The sequence below is a fragment of the Microcaecilia unicolor genome, chromosome 1, assembly GCF_901765095.1.
Source record: "Microcaecilia unicolor chromosome 1, aMicUni1.1, whole genome shotgun sequence".
Lineage (NCBI taxonomy): Eukaryota > Metazoa > Chordata > Amphibia > Gymnophiona > Siphonopidae > Microcaecilia > Microcaecilia unicolor.
Genome location: NC_044031.1, coordinates 5,620,526 through 5,643,595, shown reverse-complemented (window position 1 = coordinate 5,643,595; position 23,070 = coordinate 5,620,526). Strand labels below are relative to the sequence as shown.

Here is a 23,070-nt window from a genome sequence, read left to right as displayed (position 1 = left end):
GACTCCCACTCACAACCGATCATTCTTTCTGCTAATTTAAATCCCCCTCCACATCATATAACAAATATATATATCATCAGTATAACCCCCAACATTTTAGATCAACTTTCCCAAACATCAAGCATAACCCAGCCCTGCTGAACAGTCAGAGCGCCATCCCACTTACGTGGGCCTGAACCCCAAAAGGGGTTCACCAATGCCTGCAATAGAACAGTCTTACTGAATTGCTGATCAACTTTCAGGTGAGACGGCCAGCTGATTACTGACGTTGTAAGCGTTTGCTGCCACTGGGGATGATCTCAAAGCTGAATCCGACTTAGGTACCCCGGCCTGCGATGGTATCGCCAGTGTAGCGTTGTCCGGGAGGACTTCTCGTGCTTCTGCAATAGTTTTAACCTGATGTATCTTTCCTTCTCTGTAGAAAACCAACGCAAGCGGTTGTCTCCATCTGTACTGGATCCCCATGTCTCGAAGTCGGGCAGTAACAAGCTTTAGGTCAGCCCGACGTTTCAAGGTGGTTGATGCCAGGTCTTGATATATCTCTATAGAGTAGGAGTCCCATTTGAAGTTCGCAGTTTGTCATGCTGCTTTTAGCACTTGCTCCTTCAACTTGAAGTCCTGAAAACACGCAATAATATCCTTGGACTGGTTATTCCGCGTGGGTTGTAGGCGTGAATATGTAATACTTAGGACAATAATGACCCATCGATTACTTCTTACAAGGTTCCTAGCTCTGCCTAGGGGTATTATTATACAAGAACCTTGTTCTGGCGCCTTGCCAGGTCTGTTCCGTTAGAGAATAGAAACCACGTCACAGCTGAATATTTATATTATTTATTAGAGATAAGAAAATATATAGAAACACTCTGCAATAGCTTATAGCAAAATATAGATATATCTCCTACTGATAAGTGACCACACATATATTGTTACTAAACTATACACTCGGATAATTCTGAGACTTACTAGCAATAATTAGAGCAGTACACTGATAACCTAATAATCCTTATGAGAATTTATCACATATCTTATGCAAAATACAAGTTAGCAGCTTATTCTTTGTGACCAAGAGCTGACATAAACCAGTCGTGCTTAGATAACCACTGACTAATCCCAGACTAGGAAGTATAGCACTGTGATCTCACCCTGCTGTCCTGATGACTGCTTTAGATGAGAACGGAGCTGATTCTCCCCAGACGCTGTCTCAGCAGTCTGTGTCTTAGATGTAGTGTAGGTCTCTCTGCAGCAAGCAGGATTACAGTCACTCTGTTGGATCTCAGAACCAATATCTCTGCCCCACGTAGTTGCACCAGTTATGCAGGTCACAAGGTTGGTACCAAACACAGTCTCTGGCTCACTCCGAGCCTTGCTGGATTTCTCAGGTCCTCTTACCAGGTACCCCTCCTCCGAGGGTCTCAGACCAACTAACTTTCTTCTGTTCCCGCTCTCCCAGTACCTCTTGGTCAGGTGATAGCCCGGACCAATCATGATCTTGTCCAGCTGTTTCTGAGCAAGAAACGACCTTTCCTTGACCTTCAAATTGTTACATTGTGATGGGCATTCCTGTCTCTCATCAGACTTGTCTTACTCCCTTTTCCTTATCAGAGAGGTAAAAGAGGGGGCAGGTAGCCCACTGCATGTCCTAGTTTTTCCAGGCCTGCCAGTGATTTACCACAAGCAGAGAGCTGACACAAACAGACGGTTGGAACACAGAATGTCCTTGGCTTCACAAGCCTGTCAGTGATTTTCCACAAGCTGAAGCTGGATCTTTCTGACACAGAGATGTTCAGGTCAGGGGGGTTGCAGCAGCCATTTTATTGTACCAAGATGTCATAGGCATGTATAGGCCAAGACCAGCTTAGGCAAGATCACAGGGAAATACCCCTAAAAATTCCCCCCTTGGAGATGGAATTTACTACAAAGGAGTAAAATCCTTCTCCAACCTAACTAGCAATACACTAGACGGGTTGACATCAGGACTCATGGTCAAGACAGAAGAGAAACAAGAACTGTAAATGTCAGCAACTCAACACTAACACTCTATTAATGACAACTAGAAGCTAATCACTTCATGGAATCATCACATATCTCAACGTAAATTCAAAAATGCTACTACAGCAAATTACTACTACTAGAACAAATCATAGGGTGTTAGCAGTTATGTCTTAACACATGAAAATATATAATCCACATTCAATCATACTACTATCAAATGCATGGCAAAAGCATCAGCAAAATTAGTCCTTAATATGAAAATTAAACGAAGATGCTGCATAGTAGAGAGTTACTCATGGTTGAACTCCACAAAATATAACAAAGTCAATGGTTGTGGACCTTGATAAATGATGGTATGTAAATGGACAACTTCTCACATCAAGAAGGCATCAAACAGGAACGATAATGGTCCACGTAATGGTGATGATGAAGAAAGTCTTCAAACATAAACATTGGACATAGTTCAAAAAGAAAGTCAATGAAATGTCCCAAAAACAAACAAACACATCCAAAACTTCACTTTCAGGAGCACTGGATCGGTTGAAATAAAAATAAAACCAAACAAATTCCCCCCCCAACAAGAAGAATGATTCTTGGGCAAAGAAAAACTCCAACAGTCATGACTAAACAATGGAAATCATGAGGAACAAGGGGAAGGAATGTTGAAAACCACCAATGGATTAGGAAGCAGGGCGTCAGGAACATCTTGAAGAAGACATCAGGAACGGAACAAGATCAATCTGTTGGCAACTGCACCGAATCTTCAAGATTTTGTTTTCCTGTTGCTGAAAAACAAAAGAAGACGAAGCTATTCTGCTTCACGGTTAGTTTGGGTGATTTCAACAATGCATGTATCTGGAACCAAATGACTGGGATGACATGGTCTCAACTGATTGATGTGGACCCATTTAAGGTTATCTTCACCTTGAGAATTTTTTTTCGGGGGCGAATTTGGTAGGCCACAGGTGAAGCCTTTTCCACTATAGGGAAAGGACCATGCCAACTGGGCAGAAATTTCTTTTTTTAACCTTATTTCTGGCAAAATTGAAATAGAATACCTTGTCGCCAATTTGGTACTCTCTGGAGGTAGTCCCTTGATCATAGTAGGCTTTTCTACCTCTAGCTACTTTCCAAGTTCTTTGGGCAAGGCAAAGGCACTTTGCAAATGTTGACGCAAATGGGTGACATACTCATGAGCGGAAGTAGCACTGGTCGCCGCATCTCAAGAAAGATATAGTAGAATTGGAAAAGGTGCAGCGAAGGGCGACTAAAATGATAGCGGGGATGGGACGACTTCCCTATGAAGAAAGACTAAGGAGGCTAGGGCTATACAGCTTGGAGAAGAGACGGCTGAGGGGAGACATGATAGAGGTATATAAAATAATGAGTGGAGTGGAACAGGTGGATGTGACGCGTCTGTTCACGCTTTCCAAAAATACTAGGACTAGGGGGCATGCGATGAAACTACAGTATAGTAAATTTAAAACAAATCGGAGAAAATTTTTCTTCACCCAATGTGTAATTAAACTCTGGAATTCGTTGCCAGAGAAAGTGGTGAAGGCGGTTAGCTTAGCAGAGTTTAAAAAGGGGTTGGACGGTTTCCTAAAGGACAAGTCCATAAACCGCTACTAAACGGACTTGGAAAAATCCAAAATTCCAGAATAACATGTATAGAATGTTTGTACGTTTGGGAAGCTTGCCAGGTGCCCTTGGCCTGGATTGGCCGCTGTCGTGGACAGGATGCTGGGCTCGATGGACCCTTGGTCTTTATCCCAGTCTGGCATTACTTATGTACCTTATGTAGCACTGGACAAGTTCACATCATTCATCCTGTAAAGCAAATGAATGGTAACATCATTTCCCCGCCCCGTCATCATCTCAAAAGGTGACACTCCCGTTAGACGGTGGGGCGTGGCACGGCGTGGCACGAATGGTCATGAGGACCAATGGTAACTTCATGTCCCAATCCTTACCTGAAGTTTGATTACATACTTTTTCAACATGGTGACGATGGTACGATTAGCCCTTTCCACTTGTCCTGATGACTGAGGTCGGTAGGCAATGTGCAGTTTAATCTTCACGCCTTGCATCTTCCACATGTGTTGGATTGCTTCTGCTGTAAACTGAGATCCTTGGTCGGAATCCACTCTCATGGGCAGACCCCAACGACTGAACACATGATTCAGTAGCAATGTAGCCGTAAGTTTCGGCCGTGCAATTGGGTGCCGGTAGACACTCCACCCACTGATGAACAGGCAGGTGACAGTCAACATGTACTTGTTGCCTCGGGTGGATCGAACCACAGGTCCCACCCAATCGATCTGGATATCTGACCAGGGCAGAGCAATACCCCTTCTTCCTGAGTGGTGCTCGATGAGATGGAGAAGATGGCTGGAAACGACAACAGGTCAGACAACCTCAAGTATACAGCTGCACATCTTGATGCATGTGTGGCCAATAAGCCACTTGCTTCAAGGTCTCATAGGTGATGCCTTCACCATCGATGTCCTGCACATGGTTCATCATGAGCATGTTGCAGCATGATGCCACGATGAGGCACAAACCCATTGCTCAATGCCATGCTTACTCGTCCAAATAAGCAGGTCCTGACAGATCTTTGAACTTCTTTCTGGATGTATAAGTATCTCAGTTCTTCGGCTGGACATTCCTCTTCAGTTCAATGGATGTTCTTGCGGATTCTGGATGTATTATAAAATCGTCCAACTACTGGATTAGATTTCTGAGCTGTGACAGATCAATGATGGGACTTCACTGCACCACTGAAAACGGGAGTCTCATTCAACTGTTTTTGTTTGCCGTCGGGTGACAGCATGACTGTCAATGTCTCAGGACTCTGAGAACTGCCATAATTCTCCTGTGAATGTTCCTATCCTTGGCGAGTTTGTCTGCTAAGTCGTTCCTATCTTGTCAGGACTATCACTTTGGCATGGCCCTTAACCTTCTTCCAATAGATGGTCTGTCATGGTCCCCATACCAGCTGATCTAAGGCCAGAATCAAACTTCCATGATGTAACTGTTTCCTTTCGAGTTTAGCATGTTGTTCTGATTCCAGTTGGGTAGATGAGACACAAAGTTCTGTCTCACATAATCTGAATCAGTGCATATGACTAATTTCCTAATTCACTTTCTGAACTGCAGACTGTAACTGCCACCAAAGCTGCAACTATCTCAGCATACTGGTTCGTTTGTGAACCCAAACTGTGCTTCAAAGTCTCCTCGGAACGGTTGGATTCCATACCCTCCACACTGCCACACTCCTGAGCCGTATCACGGCGGTAGCACAACCTCCACATAGACTTTGGCATGGTAGCACAAATCTTTCTCATCATACAGGTGGTGTCGATGAGGTTCTATCTCTGATGGTGGGATATCTGTTTCAGGACTACCTGCAAGGGAATCATGTCCTGCGCAGTCATGCAGATCAGCCATACCTTGGGCTACTACATTGCGATGTTTTTGAGCATACCTTACCTCTAGAGGCCATCCTTGAAGAGCCAGTGTCCAGGAGACTATCCTACTGTTGGACACCCGACCAGATTTGATCCGGTCGCTCCCCAGGAAACCGACAATTTGATGACAAGTTTCCACAATTAGCTTCTCCCCTTGGATGTAACTCCGGAAATGTTGCAGCGCCCACACCGTGGTCAACAAGGATTTCTCACAGTCTGAATACTTCTTTTCCACATCTGATAGGCCTTTGCTGGCATAGGCCACAACCCGCTTATCAGAATCATATTTCTGATACAAGACAGCACTCATGGAGTGATTGGAGTATCCAGGTCAACGTAGAACTCAAGACCCCCCTCGTACACTAGGCATGGAAAGCGGCTAAGCAGATCCTTCAGCTCCTGCATAGCAGATTCCTGCTCTGACTCCAAGTCCAGGTACATCCTTCTTCAATAACTTGACCAATGGTCGGGTGATCTCCGCATACTCATCTATGACTGCCTGGAGTAATTGCATATTCCCAGAAAGGAACGAAGTTCTGTGAGATTGGTAGATTGTTTCAGTTGTTGTAAGGCCTGTACTCGCTTCTTCTGAGGTCGCAGACCTCAGCAGAAATTTCATACCCTAGCTAATGTCAGAGGCCTTCTCAGAGGAGTGGGCACCACTCTCACCTCAGAAGACCGAGTCAAACGAGCTTCGGTCAAGCTGCACCGAACCAGTAGCTCCGGAGAAAGCCTCTCTCTCTTTTTTTTACTGTGAAGGAAAGTGGAGGCAGGCAGCCACAGAGGAACTCTGGAGGGAGGGGGAATGGGGTAGGCAGGGACAGGGCAAACAAGTATGCCTTTAAAGTGGGCACACCAGCCACAACACCCCCTGCTCTACTGGCAAAGCACAGGAGCCACCCCAGGCGAAATCCAGGCGCTGAGAAGCGAGGTCCATACCTGCTGGGAGATAGAGATATACTAAGGCAGTGGGGGTTGGGCGTCCAGGAACACCATGTGCTTCAGTGTTCTCTATCTCACCTGCTGGTAGGCGGATACAACCATCAGTTATGGATTCATCTGCTGTTGATGACAAGGAAATTGCCATTTCCTTAGGGAAGAGACCTTGCTGAAGCATGTAGTTTAGGTGGTATGTGGAGGTCTGCTACGAAGCGGTCAGGGGCGGATTTCATTAGGTAGTTGGGGCAGGTATCTAGTTTACAGTGAGTGTTGGAGAACCTGCTGATCGCCTGTGCATAGCCATTTTAAAACAGATGACTCTGCAGAAGTCCCTACACTGAGCTCTTCTCTCCCCCTCCACACCCACCCACACCCCCAATGGGCACCTGCCCTCCTGTGGCACCGCTCTCCTTGTTCCATTTCATTTCTTGCCCCCTACCCTCCTTGGGACTCATCATGGTATCAGGCGAGTTCCCACCTGGACTGTTCCCACCAAGGACTCCCCCTCCTCCCACCCTCCCCGGCCATTTCCCACCCTCTCTGGCTTTGTTACCGATCGTCGCTTCTTTCTTACGTCTGGAATGAGGAAGTTAGAGCAGCAAACGGATGTGCACAGAGGTCAGAATATCTTTTCATAGGTAGAGCAGTCTTTGTTATAAATCATAATCAGTACTGTCATTTGAGGGACTGAATTAGGTTCAAACCTAGTTTGGTGGGTTGGGGGGCATTTGTCACCCCTCTCATGAACTGCATGTCTGGAAGGGGGGAAAGGATGTGTAAAAGATAATGTTGTGGGTGGGGGGGGTGAGAGGGTACGATCTGGAAGAGAAAAGAGAGCGAGATTACTTGCCTTATGTGTTTTGTATTTTTGAGTTCTGGGTGGTGTTATTCAGCCCCTCTCTACGCCCCGGGATACCCTTTTCCATGGTGGTGTTTAACGGGTTTGGGGCTTCTACAATCTGTTGGAATGCCTCCCTGAATTCTTGGGATCTCCCTTCCCATGGATATCGGCGTTGAGGAGCCATCAGAAGGCGTAGTTCCAATGAAATTCCCAGTGACCACAGCTTTCTGTCTATGAGGATGTAGTGTATCTTGGCCATTTATGTGTCCCACATATATCTATTAAAAATTTACCCAAATTAGTGCAGAGAGTGTGTCTCACTTATATATGGTTTAGTTTGTAGCACAAATGACAGGTAAGAATATTGGAAATAAAGACAGAGATGGTTTTCAGGAGAGGTTTAGTTTATTCTTACCAAGCTTAGTCTTCAATTTTTGTACATTCATCAGACAGATTCTACGTTCACCTGCATAGAGGTCTGTTCTCGAGGCTGCGTTGGGGGAAAGCTCCACGATCCTGCCTAAATCTCTCCTCTTTTATAGGCACAGATCTTAATGCAAGTCTATGGTAAAACACTTTTTTTTTCTTAGTATCGCACAATCTCTGAATCATTTGTTTTCCTATCCGGTCAAGTGCCCCTCTCTCTGTACCCATCTGTTCTTTCCGTTTTAACTATAGCGAATGCTACATACCTGTAGAAGGTATTCTCCGAGGACAGCAGGCTGATTGTTCTCACTGATGGGTGACGTCCACGGCAGCCCCTCCATCGGAAACTTCACTAGCAAAGTCCTTTGCTAGCCCTCGCGCGGCCGTCTTCACCGCCCGAAACCGGGCTCGAGCCGGCCAGTCCAGTATGTAGCACAGACAATACAACTTCAAGGGAGACACAACTCCAAAGGGGAGGCGGGCGGGTTTGTGAGAACAATCAGCCTGCTGTCCTCGGAGAATACCTTCTACAGGTATGTAGCATTCGCTTTCTCCGAGGACAAGCAGGCTGCTTGTTCCTCACTGATGGGGTATCCTAGCCCCCAGGCTCACTCAAAACAACAACATTGGTCATTGGGCTCGCACGGCGAGGACATAACTGAGATTGCCTAAAAAATTTACCAACTAACTGAGATGTGTAGCCTGGAACAGAACAAACAGGGCCCTCGGGGGGTGGAGTTGGATCCTAAAGCCCAAAACAGGTTCTGAGAACTGACTGCCCAGAACCGACTGTCACGTCGGGTATCCTGCTGCAGGCAGTAATGAGATGTGAATGTGTGGACAGATGACCACGTCGCAGCTTTGCAAATTTCCTCCATGGTGGCTGACTTCAAGTGGGCTACCGACGCAGCCATGGCTCTAACATTATGAGCCGTGACATGACCCTCAAGAGCCAGCCCAGCCTGGGCGTAAGTGAAGGAAATGCAATCTGCTAGCCAATTGGATATGGTGCGTGTTCCCTACAGCCACTCCCCTCTTGTTGGGATCAAAAGAAACAAACATTGGGCGGACTGTCTGTGGGGCTGTGTCCGCTCCAGATAGAAGGCCAATGCTCTCTTGCAGTCCAATGTGTGCAGCTGACGTTCAGCAGGGCAGGAATGAGGACGGGGAAAGAATGTTGGCAAGACAATTGACTGGTTCAGATGGAACTCCGACACAACTTTGGCAGAAACTTAGGGTGAGTGCGGAGGACTACTCTGTTGTGATGAAATTTGGTGTAAGGGGCCTGGCTACCAGGGCCTGAAGCTCACTGACCTCTACGAGCCGAGGTAACTGCCACCAAGAAAATGACCTTCCAGGTCAAGGTACTTCGGATGGCAGGAAGTCAGTGGCTCGAAAGGAGGTTCATCAGCTGGTGAGAACGACATTGAGATCCCATGACACTGTAGGAGGCTTGACAGGGGGCTTTGACAAAAGCAAACCTCTCATGAAGCGAACAACTAAAGGCTGTCCTGAGATCGGCTTACCTTCCACTTGGTAATGGTATGCAACTGATTGCACTAAGGTGAACCCTTACGGAGTTGGGTCTTCAGACCAGACTCAGACAAGTGGAGAAGGTATTCAAGCAGGGTCTGTGTAGGACAAGAGCGAGGATCTAGGGCCTTGCTGTCACACCAGACGGCAAACCTCCTCCAATGAAAGAAGTAACTTCTCTTAGTGGAGTCTTTCCTGGAAGCAAGCAAGATGCTGGAGACACCCTCTGGCAGACCCAAAGAGGCAAAGTCTACGCCCTCACATCCAGGCCGTGAGAGCCAGGGACTGGGAGGTTGGGATGCAGAAGAGCCCCTTCGTCCTGCGTGATGAGGGTCGGAAAACACTCCAATCTCCACGGTTCTTCGGAGGATAACTCCAGAAGAAAGAGGGAACCAGATCTGACGCGGCCAAAAGGGAGCAATCAAATCATGGTGCCTCGGTCTTGCTTGAGTTTCAACAAAGTCTTCCCACCAGAGGAATGGGAGGATAAGCATACAGCAGACCTTCCCCCCAATCCAGGAGGAAGGCATCCGACGCCAGTCTGCCGTGGGCCTGAAGCCTGGAACAGAACTGAGGGACCTTGTGGTTCACTTGAGATGCGAAGAGATCCACCAGGGGGGTGCCCCACGCCTGGAAGATCTGTCGCACCACACGGGAATTGAGCGACCACGTCGTGAGGTTGCATAATCCTGCTCAACCTGTCGGCCAGACTGTTGTTTACGCCTGCCAGATATGTGGCTTGGAGCACCATGCCTTGACGGCGAGCCCAGAGCCACATGCTGACGGCTTCCTGACACAGGGGGCGAGATCCGGTGCCCCCCTGCTTGTTGACATAGTACATGGCAACCTGATTGTCTGTCTGAATTTGGATAATTTGGTGGGACAGCCGATCTCTGAAAGCCTTCAGAGCGTTCCAGATCGCTCGCACTCCAGAAGATTGATCTGTAGATCGCTTTCTTGGAGGGACCACCTTCCTTGGGTGTGAAGCCCATCGACATGAGCTCCCCATCCCAGGAGAGACGCATCCGTGGTCAGCACTTTTTGAGGCTGAGGATTTGGAAGGGACGTCCCAGAGTCAAATTGGAGCAAATCGTCCACCAATACAGGGATTCGAGAAAACTCGTGGACAGGTGGATCACGTCCTCTAGACCCCCCGGCGGCCTGATACCACTGGGAGGCTAGGGTCCATTGAGCAGATCTCATGTGAAGGCGGGCCATGGGGAGTCACATGAACTGTGGAGGCCATGTGGCCCAGCAATCTCAACATCTGCCGAGCTGTGATCTGCTGGGACGCTCGCAACCCGCGAGACGAGGGACAACAAGTTGTTGGCCCTCGCCTCTGGGAGATAGGCGCGAGCCGTCCGAGAATCCAGCAGGGCTCCGATGAATTCGAGTTTCTGCACTGGGAGAAGATGGGACTTTGGGGTAATTTATCACAAACCCCAGTAGCTCCAGGAGGCGAATAGTCATCTGCATGGACTGCAGGGCTCCTGCCTCGGATGTGTTCTTCACCACCATCGTCGAGATATGGGAACACGTGCACCCCCAGCCTGCGAAGCGCCGCTGCTACCACAGCTAGGCACTTTGTGAACACCCTGGGCGCAGAGGCGAGCCCAAAGGGTAGCACACAGTACTGGAAGTGGCGTGTGCCCAGCTGAAATCGCAGATACTGTCTGTGAGCTGGCAGTATCGGGATGTGTGTGTAGGCATCCTTCAAGTCCAGAGAGCATAGCCAATCGTTTTGCTGAATCATGGGGAGAAGGGTGCCCAGGGAAAGCATCCTGAACTTTTCTTTTACGAGATATTTGTTCAGGGCCCTTAGGTCTAGGATGGGACGCATCCCCCCTGGTTTCTTTTCCACAAGGAAGTACCTGGAATAGAACCCCAGCCCTTCTTGCCCGATGGCACGGGCTCGACCGCATTGGCGCTGAGAAGGGCGGAGAGTTCCTCTGCAAGTACCTGCTTGTGCTGGAAGCTGTAGGACTGAGCTCCCGGTGGACAATTTGGAGGTTTTGAAGCCAAATTGAGAGTGTATCCTTGCCGGACTATTTGGAGAACCCACTGATCAGGAGGTTATGAGAGGCCACCTTTGGTGAAAAGCTTTCAACCTCCCTCCGACAGGCAGGTCGCCCGGCACTGACACTTGGATGTCGGCTATGCTCTGCTGGAGCCAGTCAAAAGCTCGCCCCTTGCTTTTGCTGGGGAGCCGCGGGGCCTTGCTGAGGTCCGCACGCTGCTGACGAGAGCGAGCGCGCTGGGGCTTAGCCTGGGCCGCAGGCTGTCGGAAGGAGGATTGTACCTACGCTTGCCAGAAGTATAGGGAACAGTCTTCCTTCCCCCCGAAAAATCGTCTACCTGTAGAGGTAGAAGCTGAAGGCTGCCAGCGGGCGAACTTGTCGAATGCGGTGTCCCGCTGGTGGAGAGACTCTACCACCTGCTCGACTTTTTCGCCAAAAATGTTATCCGCACGGCAAGGCGAGTCCGCAATCCGCTGCTGGATTCTATTCTCCAGGTCGGCGGCACGCAGCCATGAGAGCCTGCGCATCACCACACCTTGAGCAGCGGCCCTGGACGCAACATCAAAAGTGTCATAAACTCCTCTGGCCAGGAATTTCTGCACGCCTTCAGCTGCCTGACCACCTCCTGAAAAGGCTTGGCTTGCTCAGGGGGAAGAGCATCAACCAAGCCCGCCAACTGCCGCACATTATTCCGCATGTGTATGCTCGTGTAGAGCTGGTAAGACTGGATCTTGGACACGAGCATAGAGGAATGGTAGGCCTTCCTCCCAAAGGAGTCTAAGGTTCTAGCGTCCTTGCCCGGGGGCGCCGAAGCATGTTCCCTAGAACTCTTAGCCTTCTTTAGGGCCAAATCCACAACTCCAGAGTCATGAGGCAACTGAGTGCGCATCAGCTCTGGGTCCCCATGGATCCGGTACTGGGACTCGATCTTCTTGGGAATGTGGGGATTAGTTAATGGCTTGGTCCAGTTCGCAAGCAATGTCTTCTTCAGGACATGGTGCAAGGGAACAGTGGACGCTTCCTTAGGTGGAGAAGGATAGTCCAGGAGCTCAAACATTTCAGCCCTGGGCTCGTCCTCCACAACCACCGGGAAGGGGATGGCCGTAGACATCTCCCGGACAAAGGAGGCAAAAGACAGACTCTCGGGAGGAGAAAGCTGTCTCTCAGGAGAGGGAGTGGGATCAGACGGAAGACCCTCAGACTCCTCGTCAGAGAAATATCTGGGATCTTCCTCTTCCTCCCACGAGGCCTCACCCTCGGTGTCAGACACAAGTTCACGGACCTGTGTCTGCAACCTCGCCCTGCTCGACTCCGTGGAACCCCGTCCACGATGGGGGCGTCGAGAGGTAGACTCCCTCGCCCGCATCGGCGAAGCTCCCTCCGCCGACGTAGTCGGGGAGCCTTCCTGGAGGTGCCGCGGTCGGTACCGCACGCGGTACCGACGTCGGGGACCTCAACCTGGGCGATGGGCCAGCCGGCGCCACGCTCGACGGTACCGGTGGCGCAAGCACCGCCGGTACCGGAGGGGTAGGGCGCAACAGCTCTCCCAGAATCTCTGGGAGAACGGCCCGGAGGCTCTCGTTTAGAGCGGCTGCAGAGAAAGGCTGAGAGGTCGATGCAGGCGTCGACGTCAGTACCTGTTTCCGGGCGTGGAGGCTGTTCCGGGCTGTCCAGAGCGGAGCGCATCGACACCTCCTGAAACAGAGGGTGAGCGGTCCTCTCGGTGCCGATGCCTGCTGGGTGCCGAATCCCTCGGCGACCCAGAGCTCTCGGTGCCGACACGGGGATGAGACCGGTGTCGATGCTTCTTCGATTTCTTCCGAAGCATGTCACCAGAGCTCCCCGGCACCGACGAGGAGGACGTCGAATCCATCCGTCGCTTCCTCGGGGCCGAGACTGAAGAAGGTCGATCTCGGGGGGGCTGTACCGCAGGAGCCCTCAGGGTAGGAGGAGACCCACCCGAGGGCTCACCGCCACCAGCAGGGGAATGGACAGCCCTCACCTGCACTCCACCCGATGCACCACCGTCCGACGACATCAGCAGACGAGGTCCTGGTACCACCGACGTCGATGCAGCTATCCGATGTCTCGGCGCCGATGCAGAGGCCCGATGCCTCGATGCACTCGATGCAGGGGCGGCCGAGGAAGATGGTCTGGACGCTGACGATGTCGATGCACTCGAAGATCCCGGTGCCGATGCCGACGAAGAGCCCGAGAACAACACGTTCCACTGGGCTAGTCTCGCTACCTGAGTCCGCCTTTGAAGCAGGGAACACAGACTGCAGTTCTGAGGGCGGTGCTCGGCCCCCAGACACTGAAGACACGACGAGTGTCGATCAGTGAGCGAGATAACCCGGGCGCACTGGGTGCACTTCTTGAAGCCGCTGGAAGGCTTCGATGTCATGGGCGGAAAAATCACGCCGGCGAAATCAAAAGCCGAAATGGCGAAATTTGAAGCACCAAATTTAGAGGGAGAAAAAATCTCGACCGAGGCCGAAAAGAGGCCTACCCCGACGACGAAAGAAAACTTACCGGGGCAAAAAAGCTGGAAGTACGGGGAGGATTTACACGAAACCCGGCGGGGGGTTTCCGGAGCACTTCCCGACTAGGACAAAGCTTTCCCGAAGGAAAAAAACACGTTCAAAACAAATTGGACGCGCGAGGTCGACTTTCCGGGGCTCGACACGGCGAAAACACGACCGTACCGAGTGCGGACAAAAGAAGACTGGCCGGCTCGAGCCGGTTTTCGGGCGGGAAGACGGCCGCGCATGCGCGGTGCGCGCGGGCGCGCGAGGGCTAGCAAAGGACTTTGCTAGTGAAGTTTCCGATTGGAGGGGCTGCCGTGGACGTCACCCATCAGTGAGAACAAGCAGCCTGCTTGTCCTCGGAGAATGCAAGACATTGCAGCATTTCCGCTCTTGTACACATCTTGTTTTTCTATTTTACAAAAATATCCTAATATCTTAATATATCAGTTTCACTTCCATCTCATGATCTGTGTGCCATCTTATAGAAAAACAAACTCCATTTTGAGGACCACATTTTTATCCATTTTTTTTTCCATTATTCCTACATTTTAGGTGTTACATTCCATTAGGGATTTGTACCTGGTTTTGTTAAGACTCATCATGCAATCTTGTTTCTGCAGGTTCTTACCTATGAGACCATTTTTGTGTTATCAGGCCTAGTCAAGGCTTCTCTTCTAGTTTAAGCCATGTAACTTGGCCCTCCATCATTCCAGTGGATAGGCCTCTGGCTAGAACACATATTAACAGTGGGAATTGTCCACATGGGAATTGGTGGGTGGGAATGGTCCGGTAGAATCCTCATCACAAACAGAAGTAGGAGAGCATTTGCATGTTGGTCTGTGTGCTGTTCCTTTGCCACACTGGCTTTGACTGCTGAATTTGAGCCTTGGGGGACACCGTAGAACCTCATGGTTCAAATTCAGCAGTCAAAGTCGTTGTGACAGAGGCGCAGGATCTAGCCGGCATCAATCTTCTTGCTTCTTCATCTGTGTAGAGCATTGGGGAAGAAGGGAAATGAAAGGTAATGAACAGGACAAGTTAGGTGGTGCAGCGAGAGGGCAGGTGCATACTAGGGGTGGAGGGAGAGATTGGGGAGTGAGGAGAGAGAGAGAGGAGATGAAAAGGGCAAGTTGAGGAGGGGGTGCTGCAGGAGGGGCAAAGAGGAAAAGCTCGGGGTGTCAGGGGTGAAACGTGGCTGAATTTTGGGGATTCCATAGGACAGGAGAAGTTCCGTATGGGAGGGAGGGAGGGAGACAGCTGGTGATATTTATTGGCAATATTCACAAATGGGCAGATGATCAATAGCCCCATGCTGTTCCAAACAGCGCTCTGATAAGGGTCGTGCTGGAAGAGCAGGGGGCTTTACTGGACCTCTGATCAGAGATAATTTCATACAAATTTAAGCACACAATTCTCTCTGATCATGGGGTAGACAATCCTCCCGCACTTGTTTGAGAAGTCTGGGTTGTCAAAAGGTGGTCTCCCTCCTCTTCCATCGGCGCGGTGTGAAGCCCAGCGCATCCCAGAGGAGGCCACCTCCCTCTTCCAACTGAAGGTAGGGGGATAGGGAAGGGCCGTTAGATCACCAGGTGGGGGTGGGGGGGATTAACCTGTGACCCATTGGGCCACCAGAGACATCTGGGGGGGGGGGCGCTGGAGACCCGCTGGATCTCCATCCCCCCCGAGCCCTGTTTTGCATGCATTTGCATGCTAGTTGCGTTCAGAGCCTGCAAGCGTGTTGTTTCATGCGCTCGGTTGCTCTGATCATGGGGTGGTAGCAGCCTCTGGTGCCTGCGTTTGCTTCTGATCATTGGCCCAAAAGAGCTGTGGGGAGAGTGTATATGCAGTGGGGGGGGGGGATGGCTATGATGCTGTGAGTGCTGAGGATGTTGAGAGAACAGTGGAGGGTGTGAGCTGGGGGCTATGTGGGTTGGGGGTGTTTTTCCTGCTGGGGGGGGGGGTCAGCCTTCTTAGGGAGGGGTTCATACTAGTTGGAGACTGAGATTACTGAGGGGATGGGGTAATGAAGCCTGAACTGGGAGACGGCTTAGGCGGAGTCAGTCCTGGAGAACAGAAGAGCTGGGTGTTAATGCCGGGGGGGAATTCTGCACAGTTACAACCCCAAAAAGAAAGGCAGGAGCTGAAATCTAATGCATTCTGAGCACCTCCGGTGTCCCTGACTGTGTTTCTGGTTTGTGTTTCAGATGCGGGTGACATTTGAGGACGTGGTTGTCTCTTTCTCCCAGGAGGAGTGGGAGTATTTAGATGAGGAGCAGAAGGAGCTTTGGAGGGAGGTGATGAAGGAGAACTATGAGATCCTGATGTCTCTAGGTAAGGGTTTCCCGTTATTCTTAAAATCTGGGTGAGTCCCACTACAGGAAGCCGGTGTGACTGATAATGAGTGATGGCGAGATGACATTAGTACCTGGGGTGGGTCTGTTTCTAAGATTCTTCTGTTTTCATTGGAGTATTGTTTCGATTCCTGTCTGTAAAACCTTCAATAACTATGACTCTGGCATTCTTAGGGTATCCTATACTTTGTTTATCACAATTGCTTATTCGGCGGGACTTGGGGGTGTCTGATGACCTTAAGGTACTTTAATGAAGAAGTTGGTTCGGCAACTGACATAGCGATAAGCGAAAGCTTTAAGCATACCGAACATCAGGAGCCTTTTCCTCCTGGCGAGGGAAAAAATACACAATAAGAAATAAACATAAAAATATACTTACTAAATTAGCCTGAACATAGACGGTAAAGAATAGAACTTGTTTTAAGTAAAATAGAACTTATTATTGGCAAGTTTGCAATCAGATGTCTCTTCTCATATTTAGAATAACTAAGCTTCTGTAACAAATGTATGATTGGGTAATGGTGAATCTCTTCCTGTGAACTTCAGGATCAGGTAACGCCCAAATTAGTTTATCTGGGGAACAAGCACCCTGAAGGTTTAGCCTTGCATCTTGCAGCCTGTCTGATAAAGAGCAGTTAAAGGGCTAAACGATATCTATGTACAAAGACCAAAAGGTGCTTTTAAATATCAACTTGAATATAATCATATATTCTGTATTCATCCCTGGTAGTGATTACCTTGGAAATGTATTCCCAACAGGGAGGGGGTGGAAAATTTACAATTTATTTATACAGATTTTTTATTGAACTCGTTAAACTGCTGTTCTCCTACAGTACTATACAATGCTCTGTTTTTATTTATTTAGAAAAAGATGACCCTAAGAACAGTAATGCAGAGACACATAAATGGAAGCTCAGTGAGAAGCCTGAAGAGCAAAAGATGTTCTCAGAAAGAGAGAAAGAAGAGACTTCGTCCTGTTCTGACCGTGGAGAAAAGGGAAAAAATCAAAATAAACAAAACCTTCAACAGGAGGTAAACATTGTACCAGTAATATCACACAAACAGTGGAAGAACAGACAAACCAGATGAGAGTTCAGAAATGTTTGTGTGATGGATGTGAGATATTCCTTAATGATCATTTAACTCTGAAATCACATCAGAGATCCGATACTAAAGAGAGACCATACACAGGTACAGACTGTGGGAAAACCTTCAGTCAAAAGAGAGAACTACAGCAACAGCAGAAAACATGCATAAGAGAGACACACTGTATAGGTTCTGAGTGTGGGAAAGATTTCAGTAGGAAGAAAGAGAAACATGAGAACAATAATAAAGAAACTAGAGTGTGTACAATGACAGTAGATGAGAAGACCTTTATCAATAAAGGAAGCGTTACAAAATACCAGAAAAATGACACTGATGAGAGATTATCTGCATGTTCTAGTCATGACAAAAGCTTCAGTCAGGAAGAAAATGTCATAAGAAATACAAAATTCCACCCAGAAGAGATACTAGTTTCAAGTGCTGAATGTAAGAAAAAATTCAGCCATAGAGAAACATTCACAGATCATAAAACAGCTCAGATTGGTGAACAATCAATGACTACTACTAAATCTGAAAAAGTCGTTTACAGAAAGACAGACCTCTCAAAGTACCAGAAAATTCAGAAAAATGATAGCTTGTGTACTTCTGCTGACAGTGGTACAAGTGCTTGCTGGAAAAGAAACCTCCCAATGCACAAGAGAATCCACAAAGGAATGAAACCACTTAACTGTACTGAGTGTAATAAAAGCTTCAGTCGGAAGGGAAATCTCACAAATCACCAGAGAATTCACACAGGAATGAAACCATTCATCTGCACTGAGTGTAATAAAAGCTTCACTCAGAAGGGACACCTCACCAGACACCAGAGAATTCACACAGGAATGAAACCATTCATCTGCAGTGAGTGTAATAAAAGCTTCAGTCAGAAGGGAAATCTCACAAAACACCAGAGAATCCACAAAGGAGTGAAACCATTCATATGTACTGAGTGTAATAAAAGCTTCACTCACAAAACAAGCCTCACAATACACCAGAGAATCCACACAGGAATGAAACCATTCATCTGCACTGAGTGTAATAAAAGCTTCACTCAGAAGGGACACCTCACAAAACACCAGAGAATTCACACAGGAATGAAACCACTTAACTGTACTGAGTGTAATAAAAGCTTCACTCGCAAAACAAGCCTCACAAATCACCAGAGAATTCACACAGGAATGAAACCATTCATCTGCACTGAGTGTAATAAAAGCTTCAGTCAGAAGGGAAACCTCACCAGACACCAGAGAATTCACACAGGAATGAAACCATTCATCTGTACTAAGTGTAATAAAAGCTTCACTCACAAAACAAGCCTCACAATACACCAGAGAATCCACACAGGAGTGAAACCATTCATCTGTACTGAGTGTAATAAAAGCTTCACTCACAAAACAAGCCTCACAATGCACAAGAGAATCCACAAAGGAATGAATCCACTTAACTGCACTGAGTGTAATAAAAGCTTCAGTCAGAAGGGACACCTCACAAAACACCAGAGAATTCACACAGGAATGAAACCAACCATCTGCACTGAGTGTAATAAAAGCTTCAGTCAAGAGCAATACCTCAAAAAACACCAGAGAATCCACACAGGAGTGAAACCGTTCATCTGCACTGAGTGTAATAAAAGCTTCAATCACAAAATAAGCCTCATAAAACACCAGAGAATCCACACAGGAATGAAACCATTCATCTGCACTGAGTGTAATAAAAGCTTTAGTCAAAAAACAAGCCTCAAAAAACACCAGAGAATCCATACAGGAATGAAACCGTTCATCTGCAGTGAATGTAATAAAAGCTTCAGTCGGGAGCAATACCTCAAAAAACACCAGAGAATCCACACAGGAGTGAAACCGTTCATCTGCACTGAGTGTAGTAAAAGCTTCAATCACAAAACAAGCCTCACAATACACCAGAGAATCCACACAGGAATGAAACCATTCATCTGCACTGAGTGTAATAAAAGCTTCACTCAGAAGGGACACCTCACAATACACCAGAGAATCCACACAGGAGTGAAACCATTCATCTGCACTGAGTGTAATAAAAGCTTCACTCACAAAATAAGCCTAACAATACACCAGAGAATCCACACAGGAGTGAAACCATTCATCTGCAGTGAGTGTAATAAAAGCTTCAGTCGGAAAACAAGCCTCATAGAACACGAGAGAATCCACACAGGAATGAAACCATTCATCTGCACTGAGTGTAATAAAACTTCACTCACAAAATAAGCGTAACAATACACCAGAGAATCCACACAGGAGTGAAACCATTCATCCGCAGTGAGTGTAGTAAAAGCTTCAGTCGGAAGGTAAGCCTCACAGAACACCAGAATAAAGCCTTTTGCATGTACTGAGTGTGGTAGAAGCTTTTCTGTGAAAGAAGCACTCAGAACACACTGGAGAATCCACACAGGAATGAAACCATTCATCTGCAGTGAGTGTAATAAAAGCTTCACTCATAAAACAGGCCTCACAGAACACCAGAAAATCCACACAGGAATGAAACCATTCATCTGCACCGAGTGTAATAAAAGCTTCAGTCAGAAGGTAAACCTCACAATACACCAGAGAATCCACACAGGAATAACACCATTCATCTGCAGTGAGTGTAATAAAAGCTTCAGTCAAAAGATAAACCTAAAAGAACATCAGAGAATCCATGCAGGAGTGAAGCCATTTAGATGTTCTGAGTGTGGTAAAACCTTCACTGATAAGGGACATCTCGCAAGGCACAACAGAGTTCACACAGGAGTGAAGCAATTTACATGTAGTGAGTGTGGTAAGAGCTTTTTTTAACAATGAAACACTCACTATGCACCAGAATAGCCATTGAGGAGTAAAGTACTGAGTGTGGCAAATGCTTCAGGTTGAAGAAATACATGATAAAGCACCAGAGAATCCACACAAGAGTGAAGCCATTTAAATGTTCTGAGTGTGGTAAAAGCTTCACTGAGAAGGGAAACCTGAGAAGGCACCATAGCTTTCACATGAGAGTGAAGTCATTTATATGTAGTGAGTGTGGTATGAGCTTCAATGACAGTGAAAAACTTGCCATACACCAGAGAATGCATTCAGGAGGAAAACTATTTCTGGGCACTGACTGTGGCAAAAGCTTCTGTAATGGAAATCAAGATCATTCTATATGTATATATATTGCTTTTCCTTTACATTTGTTATAGAATTACATGCTGTAGAAAGATAGAACTACTACTACTACTATTTAGCATGTCTATAGCGCTACAAAGCGTACGCAGCGCTGCACAAACATAGAAGAAAGACAGTCCCTGCTCAAAGAGCTTACAATCTAATAGACAAAAAATAAAATAAGCAAATCAAATCAATTAATGTGTACAGGAAGGAGGAGAGGAGGGTAGGTGGAGGCAAGTGGTTACAAGTGGTTACCAGTCAAAAGCAATGTTAAAGAGGTGGGCTTTCAGTCTAGATTTAAAGGTGGCCAAGGATGGGGCAAGACGTAGGGGCTCAGGAAGTTTATTCCAGGCGCGAAGTCTGGAGTTGGCAGTAGTGGAGAAGGGAACAGATAAGAAGAATTTATCCATGGAGCGGAGTGCACAGGAAGGGGTGTAGGGAAGGACGAGTGTGGAGAGATACTGGGGAGCAGCAGAGAGAGTACATTTATAAGGTTAGTAGAAGAAGTTTGAACAGGATGCGAAAACGGATAGGGAGCCAGTGAAGGGTCTTGAGGAGAGGGGTAGTATGAGTAAAATGACCCTGGCGGAAGACGAGACGGGCAGCAGAGTTTTGAACCGATTGGAGAGGGGAGAGGTGACTAAGTGGGAGTCAGCAAGAAGCAGATTGCAGTAGTCTAAATGAGAGGTGACAAGGGTGTGGATGAGGGTTTTGGTAGAGTGCTTGGAAAGAAAGGGGCGGATTTTACGGATGTTGTAAAGAAAGAAACAACAGGTCTTGGCGATCTGCTGGATATGAGCAGAAAGGAGAGAGTCAAAGATGACCCCAAGGTTTCGAGCTGAGGAGACAGGGAGAATGAGAGAGCCATCAACAGAAATAGAAAACGGGGGGAGTGGGGAGGTGGGTTTGGGGGGAAAAATGAGAAGCTCGGTTTTGGTCATGTTTAATTTCAGGTGGCATTGAGACATCCAGACAGCAATGTCAGACAAGCACGCTGAAACTTTGGTTTGGATGCAAGGTGAGATATCAGGGGTAGAAAGGTAGATTTGGGAATCATCAGCATAGAGATGGTAGGAAAAGCCATGGGATGAGATTAATGAACAAAGGGAAGAAGTGTAGATAGAAAAGAGGAGGGGACCAAGAACAGAACCCTGAGGTACGCCGACAGGCAGAGGGATAGAAGTAGAAGAGGATCCACCAGAGTGAACACTGAAGGTGCGGAAGGAAAGGTAGGAAGAGAACCATGAAAGGACAGAGCCCTGGAATCCAAGTGAGGACAGGGTATTGAGAAGTATGCTGTGATCGACAGTGTCAAAAGCAGCGGAAAGATCAAGAAGAATGAGGATGGAATAGAGACCTCTGGATTTAGTCATTGGAGACTTTAGTAAGCGCAGTTTCGGTTGAGTGGAGAGGGTGAAAACCAGATTGTAGTGGGTCAAGAATAGTATGTGAGGAGAGAAAATCAAGGCAGCGGTGGTGAACAGCACTCTCAAGTAATTTGAAGAGAAAAGGGAGGAGGGAGATGGGTCGGTAATTAGAGGGACAAGTAGGGTCGAGTGAAGGCTTCTTAAGGAGAAGTGTGACCACAGCATGTTTAAAGGCAGTAGGGACAGTTGCAGTGGAAAGTGAGAGGTTGAGAATGTGACAGATAAAAGGAATAAGAGCAGGTGAGATGGCATTAAGAAGGTGGGTGGGAATGTGTCACACCTTACTGTAGAATAGTAATCACTCAGAAGAAAGGTCATATATATGTCATGCTTCTAATTAACTAAGCTTGTTAGTAAAAAGTAGGCCAGAATTACCTCAGGAGTTAGGAGTGTTTTAATTAACTGAGAAGTAGGGGCCTTATCTAAAAAGGCAGGAAAAAAAGGGAATCATTATATATTTTGCTCATTATTTTTTTCTCTTTCTCTTGTTATTTGTTAAGCAGAGCTACACCTGGTGATTGTAAAGATAACAGTATTATTGGCTATTTAAAGGATATACTGAATCAGTATAGTCAGACTGTGGACTGAGTTTTCCTTGTTCATTTGGTCTCCCTGTATACAGGTTTCGAATAAAGATCTTTGAACCCAGAGTCCGTGAGCTTCTTTGGTAATAGGAAATTTTTCCATAACAGCTTCACAAAGAAATACATGATAATGCACCAGAGAATTCACACAGGAGTGAAGCCATTTACATGCACTGAGTGTAATAAAAGCTTCTGTTAGAAGGTAAACCTCAAGAACCTATAGAAATGATAAGTAGTAGTAGTAGAAACCACCGAATGATCCACACAGGAAGGTACATATAAATATCTAGGAGTGGAGGAAGAAACGACTAGAAAGCTGAAATGGCCGAGAAAAAAATCAGTAATGACTATTCTAGGAGACTTCCTGCACTCTCATATTGTTTTGGTATTTCAGACTGGCCTCTTAAACAGCTGCTAAAACTAGGGGGACCTTTTACTAAGCTGCATAGTGTAAGGAGGAGGTAGAAGGAAGGCAGAGAAGAGCTGATAGGGACAGTAAGCGGGGAAAGAAGAAAAACCCTCAGAGGGGAGAAGGTAGTAGGAGACTGATGAAAAGGGAAGAGAACTACAGAGCCCAGCAACACTTGCAAGGAAGGAGGGAACAAGAGAAACAGGACCACAACTCCCAGCAGGTAGTAGAGTCAGGGGGTGATTGGGAGATGGAGGATAATCAGGGGGAGGAGCAGCACCTGGGAGAGAGGGTGGAGGAAGACTCCATGG

General features: G+C 47.5%; 1 protein-coding gene and 1 pseudogene across 1 annotated transcript; one reads left to right on the top strand and one right to left on the bottom strand.

Moving 5' to 3' along the window:
• Positions 1-23,070, bottom strand: part of LOC115462307 — a 759,864-nt pseudogene that overhangs the window by 114,010 nt on the left and 622,784 nt on the right.
• On the top strand, positions 17,454-19,280 carry LOC115459979 (gastrula zinc finger protein XlCGF26.1-like; the record flags this gene model as incomplete). The annotated part of the gene is made up of 2 exons (XM_030189844.1): positions 17,454-17,752; positions 17,894-19,280. Coding segments are annotated over exons 1-2 (1,686 nt in total), but the record flags the coding sequence as incomplete, so codon positions are not given.